The sequence below is a fragment of the Nannospalax galili genome, unplaced genomic scaffold (assembly GCF_000622305.1).
Source record: "Nannospalax galili isolate Female #2095 unplaced genomic scaffold, S.galili_v1.0 scaffold100, whole genome shotgun sequence".
NCBI classification, from domain to species: domain Eukaryota; kingdom Metazoa; phylum Chordata; class Mammalia; order Rodentia; family Spalacidae; genus Nannospalax; species Nannospalax galili.
Window position 1 is genome coordinate 13,777,795 of NW_008352891.1, and position 13,500 is coordinate 13,791,294.

General features: G+C 46.5%; 1 protein-coding gene across 2 annotated transcripts in view; it reads left to right on the forward strand.

The window, feature by feature from the left end:
* Window positions 1-13,500, forward strand: part of Pxdn (peroxidasin) — a 90,001-nt gene that overhangs the window by 44,790 nt on the left and 31,711 nt on the right. For both annotated transcript variants that reach the window (XM_008850181.3, XM_017802498.2), the window contains 6 exons: window positions 2,729-2,800; window positions 3,151-3,222; window positions 5,253-5,422; window positions 5,649-5,766; window positions 7,525-7,694; window positions 12,948-13,220. In XM_008850181.3, coding sequence (XP_008848403.1) covers window positions 2,729-2,800; window positions 3,151-3,222; window positions 5,253-5,422; window positions 5,649-5,766; window positions 7,525-7,694; window positions 12,948-13,220 — 875 coding nt within the window. The remainder of the gene's footprint in view (window positions 1-2,728; window positions 2,801-3,150; window positions 3,223-5,252; window positions 5,423-5,648; window positions 5,767-7,524; window positions 7,695-12,947; window positions 13,221-13,500) is intronic.

Below are 13,500 nucleotides of genomic sequence, written 5' to 3' on the forward strand. Positions count from 1 at the left end.
GAAATTATGAAGGTTTTTCTGGCTTGTGTGCCTGGCCAGTGGCCTTTCACTCAGTAAGCTGAGGCAATCCCTGTGGGTTTTCAGACTATCTTGAGTTTCATGAGCATGGATGAAAAACAGCTGTTGGATGTACTACAGGCACGACTCTGTGCTCTGTCTTGTGTTTCATTGGAAGACAGGCACAGCTGGGTCAGGACAGGGATAGTCAGGGCCTCGACATCCACCCCTGAGCCGTGTGCTACAGCAGCTTACACGGCACACCTGTATACACATAAGAGCTTATTTATTGAAGTGAGCAGATCCTGGAGCTTATGATATGGTGCTTCAGACAGAATGAAACAGGGAATCTAGAAACTTCTGGAAATATCTAGAAACTTCTAGATATAGGCTAGTTTACAAAGGGGTACGTTCTGTGATACAGTCATCATATGATCCTAGCCTGGCTTCATGAAGCAGTGAGTCCAGTTTGTTCAGCCAGGAGGAACTAGGAGCAAGAGGAATTGAGTGGCATCCATGAGGCAGAAAATGGGGCTTTCTGCCCATACATATTGATGGCAGGGGACTGCATCTCAAATTAGTTGGGCTTCCGGAAAGCCGCAGAGAGGGAGCTGGGTTGCTGGTGCTGGGATGTGGGCTTCCTTCTGTAAACCAAATGCTGCGGTGAATCTGGGAAATGAACCCTCTGCAGGTGTGATCAGAAAGGCAGGTCAGTGTGTCCAGGAGGACCCGGGCCTCAGCCTCCCTCTGACGTTTGTGCAGGGCCTGCTGGGGAGAGACAGTTCCCACTGACTCTGCCTATGCGGTTCCAGACCTGCAGCCTCTCTCCAGCCCCAGCTGGATTGCAGGAACAGTGATGATCATTGCTTTCCTGTCAAGAACTTTGGTGCTCATGTAGTAGTACAGAGACAAACATGCAAACAAGCAGGAGCTAGAAGAGTGTCCCTGCTGCCCAGTAGGGACACTGGAAAGCATGAGACCATGGAGCTATGGAAGGGAGACCCTGGAGCAGTGCTAGGGTCTGCTGGGCAGCTCAGAGTGGCTCCTCAGCAGGTCCTTGTCACCTTCCTTGGGTGGCTCTGCACTGTCAGCCAGAGTCAGTAGTTGAATTCAGCAGTGGCAGCCGTGTGCGTGGGGAATCACTCCTTGTCCACCAAATCCTCAGCTGTCCAGGGAGGGGTGATGGTGCCCACAGTCTACCTGGAATCCCAACCAGTCCAAGGTTCTGCAAACCCTGAGCTGCTGTCGTTAGTGCTTTGAAAGGCAGGTTATCTCAGGCCCATGTGTTCCTCCTTCTTGACAAACTTCACTCTAGCGTTCAGGCTAAAGAGTTTTGAAGACAAACCATGCTACCTGTCCTTGTGAGGGGTCTTGAATGTCCTCACTTTCCTCCCTCTTGGCTTGTTCCTCCAGCTTGACTCAGGACCCATCCCCTGCTTCTCTGAGGAAGCCAGAGGCTCCCCAGTAGCTCTCTTGTGTTGATGGCTTGTGTGAGCCACAGGGGCTGGGGCTCATGAGGAGCATGAGTACTGATTTCAGCTGCTCAACACAGACTGGCTGCCCATCATGGGGACTGAGAATGTCTGTTTGCTAGTCCTGTCTCTTTCAGCATCCCTGAATTAGACGCAGTCACTAATATTGAGATCTTTCCTCTTCCTTGCCTTGTGTATGCATTGTCATGTGGGGAGTAGAGAACACAGAGCTGTTCCTAAGAAGGGTCTGGGAGGTCATGGTGCCTTGTGGTACCTTGTCCCCAAGGAGGGGCAGGTAGGCTGTGTTCTGTGGCCCTCAGAGATCAAGGAGGATCTGGGCTGATTCTGCCTGAGGAGCTGCCAGGGAAAGAAACCTGTCTGGGGAAGTAGAAGTGATACCAACCTAAGTTAACAAAAATGTGTTTGGAGAACACCATTTTGTCTGGAGTTGTGAGGAGGGCCTGGCATGTTTCTGTCTCCTGCCCCCTCATTGAACAGGAGTGCTCATTACCATGGCCACCAGAGTGGAAGCCTCTTCCTGGACCAGTGAGGGCAGGGTAAGTAGGGTGTTGGTGTTTTACTGAGCAAAAAAGTCCCATCACTTTTCAAAATGAGAAAACTGGCATTCAGGAGAATGAAAGAAATTAGTTGTACCGTAAATTCTAAATTGTGCAAACTAAGACATCTTTCAATGGGAAGAGGTTTGAACTCTGGGCGTTTTCTACACTCTGAGAACCTTGAAGAAATTTATCACATCACTTAATTCAGTTGCTTTTCTTCTGCCTGGGATGCCGGGTTCTGTAGCTAACAGTGTACTCAGTGCCACACGGAAACGGTTAACAGATCAGAGTACAGGGATCCTGTGTGCACATGTCCTTAAGGTTGCTTCTGGCTTTTGTTTGTTACCAATTTGCCAGGTATTTTGGAGGTGTATGTGGCAGGGCTGTGGGCCACCGTCATGCATCAGGTGGGTTTCAGGGAGATGCAGTAGGTTCTGGGTATCTGTGGGACAGCCAACTGCAAGCCAGCCTGCCTGCTCTCAGTTGTGTCAAGCCTTATATTTGATCTTACACTTGTCTCCACACACTGTGCGGAGCACAGATAAGCACCAGTGACACATGGATGTGAAGTGACTTGGAAATGTAGCGGTACCTAGTGACATGTGGATGTGAAATGTGGAAAAGGCTTTTTGAGCAGAAAATCTGGGTCAGAAAAGGTTGGTAAGTTGCTCACATTGTGCTTCTTTTTTAATCTCTTAGGTACCTGCATTTTAATCAAATAGAAACACTGGACCCAGAATCCTTCAAGCACCTGCCGAAGTTGGAAAGACTGTGAGTTCTGCTTCTGTCTTTAATTTGCAATCAGGCCCCAGCCCACACTGTGTGGGTGTAGTCAGGTCAACATCTGCCGAACACCCATACACCGCGCCATACACCGCATTAGTGAGAAATCTACCTTCTAGCTAATAATCAGAGGTGTGGGACTTGAGATTTTCTGTGCCTGGGCTTGGTGATAGAATGGGAAAGAATTCCAATTAGTTTGGGGACTAAAGCACACGGCTCTCAAGTTCATTCACCTTAAATAAATATAATCAGTAAGATGTGTGACCTCTTGGGCCCTTTTTTGCATGTCTAGGGCAATGTTTTTTAAAATGACTTTATTGTATTTTCTCCTTCCACAGATTTTTACATAACAATCGGATCACACATTTAGTTCCTGGAACGTTTAATCACTTGGAATCCATGAAACGATTGTAAGTGCACTGTGTGTGTGTGTGTGTGTGTGTGTGTGTGTGTGTGTGTGTGTGCTGCGTCTGCTGTGTGCTGGGTGCATGCAGTATCTGTGGGAAGTCCTTCCCTCCCAGCTCTTCTCTCACCTGATCCTTTCTGTGGACAGATAGAGTGGAGTGTCTCCAGCTCCAGTCCAGATGAGTCTTATGAGGCGTCTATATGTGGGGAGGGTAGGCCCTTTAAACCCATTCAAATGCAAAGAGTGAGCAGGTGACTCAGATGTGGCAGCAGGCTGATCCTTTAATAAGGGACTTGAGATAATTTTAAAAATATTTTTATTAGCTGGGAGTGGTGGCGCACACCTTTAATCCCAGCACTTGAGAGGCAGAGGCAGGCGGGTCTTTGTGAGTTCGAGGCCAGCCTGGTCTACATAGTGAGTTCCAGGACAGCTGGAGCTACAGGGAGACCCTGTCTCAAAAAGAAAAAAAAAAAAAAAGAAAAAAAATTTATTTATTATTTATTTTTATTTTATGTGTATGCATGTATTGCCTTCATATAGGTAAGTATACCCGTGTAGTGAAATGCCTGTGGAGGACAGAAGAGGCTGTCAGATCCCCTGGAACTGGAGTTACAGACAGTTGTTAACTGCCATGTGGGTGCTGAGATTCGAACCCGGGTCTTCTGCAATAACAGTCAGTGTTCTTAACTGCTGAGTCATCTCTCCAGCCCCAAGTTAATTTTTAAAATTATTTAAAATTTTCTAATTAATAAACATACTTAAAAAAATTTTATGTGTATGAATGTTTTGCCTGCATGTATGTAAGTACACCTGTGTGTGTATTGCCCACAGAGGCCAGAAGAGGGCATTGGATCCCCTGGAACTGGAGTTACTGTTGGTTGTTACTTGCCATGTGGGTACTGGGAGCCAAACCCAAATCCTCTAGAAGAACAGTCAGTACTCTTAACAACTGAGCAATCTTGCCAACCCCTCCAGTTTTTATTTGCATGGTGCATATTTTACTGGTGAGAATAAAAGCCAGTCTGGCATATTTCCTGTTCCTTTTCTTGGGACACACTTATGTGAAACATATTAAGCAGACTGATCTTTTATTTATTTATTTTGAGACGGGGTCTCCCTGTAGTTCCAGCTGGCATGGAACTCACTATGTAGACCAGGCTGGCCTTGATCTCACAGAGATCTGTCTGCCTGTGCCTCACTAGTGCTGACATTAAAGGCCTGTACCACCATACCTGGCCTGCTTGCCTAATTTTTCAAGACCTCCTAAAATAATCCTTTTATACTAATTCTTATAATAGAATTAAGGTATTTTCATCTTGATAAAGTTATATAACAGACTTGTTCTGTTTTCCCTGTGGTTTCAACCTGTCAGATATAAGTGTGTCCACCTGAACCCCAAAGACTTTGCCTTTGTAAAATCTCATTTCCAAGGTGAAGAGTCCTGCTGGCTCCATCTGTGAGCCTGATCTCACAGCACTGTCACCAGGAGCTCTCAGGTTACCCTGAAGCTGCCCTAGTGATAAGATGCACCTCAGCTGTCTCGTGCTTCTGTAGACATGGGTACAATATGGAGCCTGTGGGTGGTGCATTGTTTTGACCTGCCCTGCCTCTCAGGACCGTCTTGGCTCCTCTAGCCCATGCTTGCCCTGGTTATTTGTTTTGTTGTTTTTTTTTTCTGTGCTGGGGATTAAACCTAGGGCCTCCAACATGCTAGGCAAGTGCTCTACCACTGAACTGCATCCCCAGCCCCTCCCTGGGTCTGAAGTTAAAACTGTAGTGTGGTCACTACTTGACCTTACATCCCTGTGAGAGCACTGTTCTTTCTGGGGATGCCTGCACCACTACCCCCTTTCCCCAGTCCGGTAGGACTGGCTTCAGATTCTTTCCTGTAAAACCTAACCTCACATGATGAATGCTCAAATGCTCAGCAACTCTGATGTACCTGGAGGCTTCAGAACTTAGAGGTGGGTCTGTCCACATGGGTCAATGTCTCAGTGACTGCTCGGCATCCTCATGGTTTTTTTCTTCCCATAGGCGATTAGATTCTAATGCACTTCACTGTGACTGTGAAATTCTGTGGCTGGCGGATCTGCTGAAGGCCTATGCTCAATCGGGGAACGCGCAAGCAGCAGCCACTTGTGAGTTTCCCAGACGCATCCAGGGACGCTCTGTGGCTACCATCACCCCAGAAGAACTGAACTGTGGTGAGTGGGTCTTAGAGACCCTGCTTGAGGACCAGGGCGGCCCCATAAGGCTGGAATTGTCACTATCCTCTAGGGCTGAAACTCTGGAGTTGCAACCTGTGGGAGTGTCTGTGGCTGAGATGTGTGTTTAGGATGTGTGCTGTCACTTGGCCATAACGGATTTAGTCTGGGTTCTCATTTAGATGAGCCTCCAGTTCACTCTGTGTTGTTCTTTTTTTGGGTGTAGAAAGGCCTCGGATCACATCAGAGCCACAGGATGCAGATGTCACCTCGGGGAATACTGTATACTTTACCTGCAGGGCGGAGGGCAACCCCAAACCTGAGATTATCTGGCTTCGAAACAAGTGAGTCCAACATGAAGCAGAAACATCCCTGGACATTTCTGGAGGCACTTCAGGAGACCTGTGTGCTCCCCTGAGTCTCCCCTTCCCTCAGCAGACACCGCCCCCTTTTAGTCGGGAAGTTGTGAAGGAGAAAGAGACTCCATATTTTCCCTGTTCTATGTGGCAGCAGACTAGGAGCTACTCTTGAAGCAAAGTCCCTTGAAAGTGACACCTTCTCTCTCCTGGGCCTCATTCCTCCTAGGCAACTGTCCCTTTTCCCTGGTCAACCATTGACTAGGCAGCTGAACCCTTCTGCCGTGTCAGGTGGGAGCTGGGAAAGTACTGTACAGCCATCTCTGCCCACCTACTCTTTTACCAGGGCTTCCCATGTTTGATCATGGGTGTTAGCAAGCTTTGGACCTAAGCTGTGGTGATGAACCATATTTTACAGACAAGACAATGGGAGAGTTGCCTGCAGCGTAAGAGAGCGGTCAGGGGCACAGAGAAAGATATGTCAGAGTCATGAGGAGCTCAGAAGACTGTGCAAAATCTAGAGTTTTCTCTCCTCATAACTGTAAGGTCATGTTGGTCTTGGATCCATGCAGTGCAGGAAAAATGTGAGATACCATTGAGCCCTCAAAAACTTCTGCATCTTGGGTAGCATTGGGATTGACCGGCTAAAATCCAGGACAGAGCACTGGAGGGATTCCAGAATGTTAGGAGGTTGTATTTAAATAGTAAAGAAGCATAAATACGGCTCAGAACCTTTATACCCACATTTTTTATAAGTGAAAGACTTGATACTAAACATTAAAACCATAGCAACAAATATAGAAGAACTTGAGCCCAAGTCCTAAGTCCTGCCCTCCAGTGATGGCTCTGCCTTCCACCCACCCCTATCTCCCTGACATTCCTGCTGCTGCCCCCAGCTGCCTTCCAGCTCTGCCTGGGCTGTGGCCCAATTCATGCTTCCCATGTATGGACCTGTGGTAACTGTCACTGCAGAGTGGGGACCGATTTCACTGTGAGTAGATTGGTGCTGAGCAGAGAACTGTGGGGAAGGTGGATAAGAAGAGGAAGGACGTGGTCACACTCTGGGGTGTGTGGCTTTCCAGAGTGCTTCTGTAGGTCTATGTGGTGGAAATGTGTCCAGATTTTCAGGTCCAGATTGTACATGTGGGTAGGCACATGCCCAGGTGGTCTGGCTTCTTAGGAGACTGTGTCTAAAGCATGCTCAGACAATGAACTAGAAGGAGGGCCAGAGGGCTGGATATCTTTATGTTTTAGGTTTTCCTTTTGGAGATAGGGTCTCAGGTGTTCTAGGTTGGCCTCTGACTCTCAGTATAGCTGAGGATGACCTTGAACTTCTGATCTTCTGCCTGTGTACTGAGATTATAGGTGTGAGAACCATGCCAAGCTTCTTTTAATTATGTAAAACTGTTTCTCCCATATATATAATTTGCAGAAATAAAGACACACCTTTCAATTTGCATTTTCTCCATTAGATTAATTTTCTCACTTTGAAATTAGGACCTCATTACAGCATTTAGATAGACTGGGCAATTACAGTGAAAGTACATGCGTCATTGAGTGTTAGCACGTGTGCCTGCATTTCCCAGACATGTCTACTAAGTCAGTTGCTGAGGAGGACAGGAAGGCTATGGCTCTTGCTCTCTGAGCCTGGCCTATGCCACTTCTTTAGGGCATCAGATGCCACTGTGGACCTGACCTCTGGGGAAGGTTGTCATGAGTGCTGAAGGCCCTGCTTCTGCCTTGCAGTAATGAGCTGAGCATGAAGACAGACTCACGATTAAACCTGCTGGACGATGGCACACTGATGATCCAGAACACCCAGGAGGCAGACGAGGGTGTCTACCAGTGCATGGCGAAGAATGTGGCCGGAGAGGCAAAGACACAAGAAGTGACCCTCAGGTACTTGGGGTCTCCAGGTACGTGAAGGGCATTGCATGTAAGGGTCATCCCAACCACCCACTTCCTCTTTCTCGTGCACCCTAACTCAGTAAACCTGAGATGTTAAAATCTTAAGGTGACTTCTACGCCAGGTGTCTTGCATGGCTTCTGAAGCGCAGGGTCATAGGTCATTCTAGCTTGCTGCAGGCCCATGGCTGTCTCCTATACCAGGGACATACACATGTTCTCTGAATTGCTACTCCAAACAAGAGGTGACCATGGGAACCTGGCGAGACCAGCCATGCTCTACCATGGCACCTGCACAACCATATACAATTTGTTCCTAGTGTAGAGGCTGCTGTTTGCCGGGGGCTTTTGACTACTTCACAGAGATTTTTCTTCTTTTTTAATATATATATTTTTTTATTGAATTTTTGTGTATTTCATACAATATATCTTAATCATATTTAGACACCGCTCCCCTATCTGCAACTGCCTCATAGCCCACCCACTGGATTTCATGCATTCTGTCATATATGTTCAGGTCTATCTAGTCAAGTTTGTGTACCCAGATGTCCCTTCATGTGTGAGTTCATCCACTAGAGCCTGTTCAGCCTATCTAGTGTCACTACGTTAAGATCCTCTCCCTCACCCAACAGTGATCAGCTGCCGATAATCCCTTGGCTAAGGTTAGGGCCTCCTACCCTTTTCCCCAGTTCTGTGCTGGGTTTTTGTCTGATTCACAGTTTTCCAGGCTTCTGGGAACTTGCTCATATGAACTTACATCAAAGAGAGTTTTAAAAGACTGATTTTTTACTTAGAATATCCATGCTTAAGGTGCTGGCACATAACATTTAAAATGTCAAACCTCTGTCCAAACATGGAAAGCATAGCTGCGGCCTCGACAACTCTACTACACAGTGCAAGCCCTGCTCTGGCCTGTGTTCAGTCCTTGGCCTGGGTCCACCATTGCTCTGGGCAGCGCGGCTCCGTAGCCTTCTTTCGGGTCTCAGAGTATTACAGGCAGGCAGTCGAGCGGGCAGTGGAGCCTCCCTTCTACCCAGCCTGGCTGGGTTCTCTGAAGCTTTCTTTCCACTTTGGCTTCATGCACAGGTTACCAAACATCTGTGTTTTTATATTTTAGGCCTTGGCTAAACCAGTCTGATGGCAGTGCACCCGGTTGTGTGTTTGTTTAGATCCTTTGATTTCATGCTGGGCGTGGTGGCCCACGCCTTCAATCTCAGTACTCGGGTGGCAGAGGCAGGAGGATCTCTAGGAGATGGAGACCAGCCTGGTCTACACCGTGAGTTCCAGGCCTGCTGAAGCTACAGGGAGACCCTGTCTTAAAAAGATTCTTTTTTTTTTTTTTGCCATTTTTTGTGTATCCCACATAGATGCACAAAATATTAACAAGTGAGACTGCCTAGCTTTTTAATCCATTCAGTAAAACTAAACAGAGTGTATTGAGGCTGAATCAAGCCCTTAGGCAAATAACTTTGCATTAGATTTATCACTAAGCAGTTAGCATCTTTGCAGATGTGTCCTGCTGTGAGCCTACTGGGAGAAGCAAGATATGGACAGAGGCTGTGCACACTTTATAAGCAGGAAGCTGGTCCACTAATCTGGATCTGCGGTAATCTGATTAAAGCACATGTAGTAGGACACGGAATAGAATGGGCTTGGGTAACAAGTCTGCTGAGGAGACTTGCTTTGAGAGCAGGTCACCAAAGCATGGATGGCTATGTCTAGTCTGTACATTCTAAATTTAGCTCCTTTTGATCTGAGCTCTGTTTCTTTCTCAAGCCAACAGTTTTATTTAAGAAACCTCGCTGTGTTGGCATATCTGGCTCAGAAGCTCACAAAGGATAAAGGGCCCCCTTTAGCCTGCTGCTCAGCCTGAGCATCACAGAAAGGGGCCAGCTCAAAAGCCTGGCCGGGGGTACAAGCTGAACACCTTGGATCAAACTTGGTCACCTCCTAGTCTTATAAAGTTCATGACTCAGGAATAGGTTTTACATTTTTAAGTGACTACTTTTAAAGAAGACCATTTTATGACACTTGACACCTGTGAAAGATTCAAATGCCTGTAAACTGAGTCTTGTTGGGACATCCATGGTAGTCTTTTTGCTGCAGCAGCAGAGTTGACCACACAGTTGAGCAACACAGTCTGTGGGCTGCAAAGTCAACAGGGTGCAGCCCTAGCCTATAGAGAAAGTTTGTGTCAGCCCCTGTCCCAGACTGTGATGCTAGCCTGTAGTAACAGTAACAGAGTAGCTTTAAGTCTCCCTAAATCATAAACAGGTATATGTACTTTACATATTTTGAAGTACTGTTGTTAGGGGCATATAAATTTACATAATTTTCCTGGCGAATTAAACATCTAAACATTAAGTTACTAAAATCATAATTTTCCATCTTCACGGTACACTTTGGAAGTTTTCATGGTTATTTTAGAAGTTAAAAAAAATTATTGTTGCCGGGCATGGTGGCGCACGCCTTTAATCCCAGCACTTGGGAGGCAGAGGCAGGCGGATCTCTATGAGTTCAAGGCCAGCCTGGTCTACATATTGAGTTCCAGGACAGCTGGGGCTACAGGGAGACCCTGTCTCAAAAAAACCAAAAAAAAAAAAAATTATTGTGGATGTGCCTGTATGGAGATCAGAGGACAGCTTTGTGGAGTTGATTCTTGCCTACCACCATGTGAGTGCTGGGGATTGAGCTCAGGTGGTTAGGCTTGTACAGCAAGTGCCTTTACATACTGAACCATCTTGCCACCCCCATTTTAGAAATTTTACATGTCCTTAAATTTTTTTTAATTTTATTTTTTTATTTTGTGTGTATTGAGTGGATTGCCTGCATGCGTATAAGTGCACCCGTATCGTGCAGTGTTCATGGAGGTCAGAAGAAGGCATTGGATTCTCCTGGAACTGTAATTCCAGATGTTTGTTAGCCACCATGTGGGTGCTAAGGGTCAAACCCAGGTCCTCTACAAGAACAGCCAGTGCTCTTTACTGAGCCATCTCTCCAGCCACTTAAATTTATTAAATAACATTTTAGCATGTGCATGCGTGCATGTGTGTGTGAGATGGCATGTGCATAGAGGTCAGAGGACAACTTTCAGTTCTTTCATTACACTGTGTGAGTCCTGGGACTTGAACTCAGGTAGTCAGGTTTGGCTGCAATCGTCTTTTCCTACAGAGCCATCTTGCCAACACTTAGCTGTAGTGGTAAATTACTGAAACTTAAAGTGATTGTATCTTTCTCTTGAAGAGAGTTACCCGTCTCAGCTTACGTGCTGTTAGAGTTTTGTGTATTTGTAACCTGTGATCTATAAGGTATTTCTCCTATCCTATCTTCCCTCACCTCCCCCCATCATGCTCCCGCTTTCTTTCCCTCCCACCCATTCTTCCTCTCTTCTTTGCCGATCATTGTCTCTTGCCTGGTGCAGGGTAAAGTAGGCCCTGGATTTCTGTGCGGCCAATCAGCCTTCAGTCGAAGACTTTGTGAAAATCCTTTCATCTCTGCACAGCCAGTACCTGGGTTAGGGGTGCGAATTGACTTTCTTACTAGTTCTTTCTCCTACTAATGGTAATGGCAACTTGGGGTCCAGCTTGACTTCTTGCCTGGTGCCTAATCTTGTCATGTGCTGTCTGTCCCTTAGGCTCCTTACAGTCAGTTTAAGTGACAGGGATCTGCAGACTCCCTCAAGCAGATCTGACTCTGAAATTGTTCTTAATTCTGAGTCACTGGTCAGATGGACATGCTGATATTGAATGTCAATTGATGTAGCTTAAATTCTAACAGATACTAAAAACATTCAGAAAAGCCCCTCAGTCTCTCCATCCCTATTCCTGTCCTCTGCCAAAACATCTACCTGCACTCTTCTCTACAAGCAAGCACAGGCAAAGCAGGCGACCCTGGAAGTCTCCCTCCCCGTCCTCTTATTTCCTTGCAGGGGAGTTTCTTGCTCTTTTCCTTTTTACAGCTGCTTCAACTTTCAGCATCCATCATTTAACAAATTCTTCTGGGGTAGCTTCAGACATTTTTCCAAGGCATTAGCTACCACAGGTCCATATTCTTTATTTAAAACCTTACTTGAATTTCAGAAATTCAGGGAGCACATAACCCATTTACTGACTCAGGGTGTTGGCCAGGTCTGGGGTGATAGATACACTGTAATCTTGCTGCCACTGTCCCCAAGGAAAGCTGGGTGGAGCAATCCTGGAAGTGCCTCCTCCTACACAGATTAAACTATGGAAACAAATGCATTATGGGGGAGAAAATCTGCTTTTTAAAATTCTGCATTTATAGGTAAGGGTTATGGGCCCAAAGAAGCAACACAGGGTGGAATACCTGCACTGTCATCTTACAGACTTAAATCATGAGCTCCAAAGAAGGCAATTTCCAGTGTGAGGATGCGAGCAGCTTCTGTCTGAAGTCCATGGCTACCTCTCTTCAGGCGGGCTGTGTCCATTACAGCCCCAGCCACGAAACATATTGTGTAGATTGTTTTCCTAGATTTACAGTTGAAAAATATTCCTATAGTAGTTTTAATTTGTATTTTTCTCTTAGCGATAAAGCTGGTATTTTTATGTGGTTTAAATATGCTCTATAACTAATATTTTACGTCAGTGGGAATGACCAGTGAGGTCTGATAAGACTGATACGACATACTTAGAATAAGCAAAAGTAAAGCTTCTTCATGGAGTCCAGAGCGTATCTAAGGAAGAAATGCAGCTCTTCCCACAGTGGCCACTGCCCCCAAGTTGTCTGCATTTGATGGACCTCAGTGTCGGTGCCATTTTATTGTCCCACATTTGAGAAGAAATCTGTGTGCTCATGTGTGAGTGTGGACATGCATGTGCTACAGCATGCATGTGAGGGTCGGGGGACAACCTTGGGTATGGGCCCTTGCCTTGTACCTTGTTTGAGACAAGGTCTCTTGTTGGTCACCGCTCTGTGTTCAGGCTGGTTGGTCAGCAGGCTTCTAAGGACTCCTCTGCCCTAACCCCTTGCAGACTCATGCTACCACATGGCGTTTCACTGACGGTCTGGGGATTCAGACTCAGGTTCTCATGCTTGCACCACAAGCGCTTTACCTACTGAGCCATTTCCCCAACCTATTTGCACATTTATTTGAAAAGGAAAGACAAGAATATGTACAATGAAATGGAATTGTTTTGCCTATTTTAGAGGTTATTGGGGTGGATTAATAGCCTGGACCTCAAAAATTTCAAGCAAAAATCTTGTGAGGCTAGAAGAAATTAACTGAGAATTTCTGTTTGTGACAGCCCGACCCACTTTTGTAATCCAGCCGCAGAACACAGAGGTCCTGGTGGGCGAGAGCGTCACTCTGGAGTGCAGTGCCACGGGCCACCCTTTGCCACAGATCACCTGGACAAGAGGTGACCGGACACCCTTGCCAGCTGACCCGAGGGTGAATATCACTCCCTCTGGTGGCCTGTACATACAGAACGTCGACCAGGGTGACAGCGGGGAGTACGCGTGCTTTGCCTCCAACAGTGTGGACAGCATCCATGCCACGGCCTTCATCATTGTGCAAGGTGAGCATCCTTGAGTGCTGTTAGACCCTTGGCTTGCGCAGCTCCCACAGCCCCCTTGGCTCTGTCCTGGCTGTACCCTCCTCACCTCCTCAGTGCTTTTTCACTTTTCTTTATTTTCTTTCTCCTTTTTCTTTGAGAAAAGGTCTTGCCTAGCTCAGCCTGACCTTGAACCTCTTCTCATAGCTGAGATTAAAGGTGTATACTATCATGCCTAGCTACTTTGATATGTGTGTGCATGTGTGCTCACGTTTCTTTGAGCATGTTTAGTGTGTGCATATGC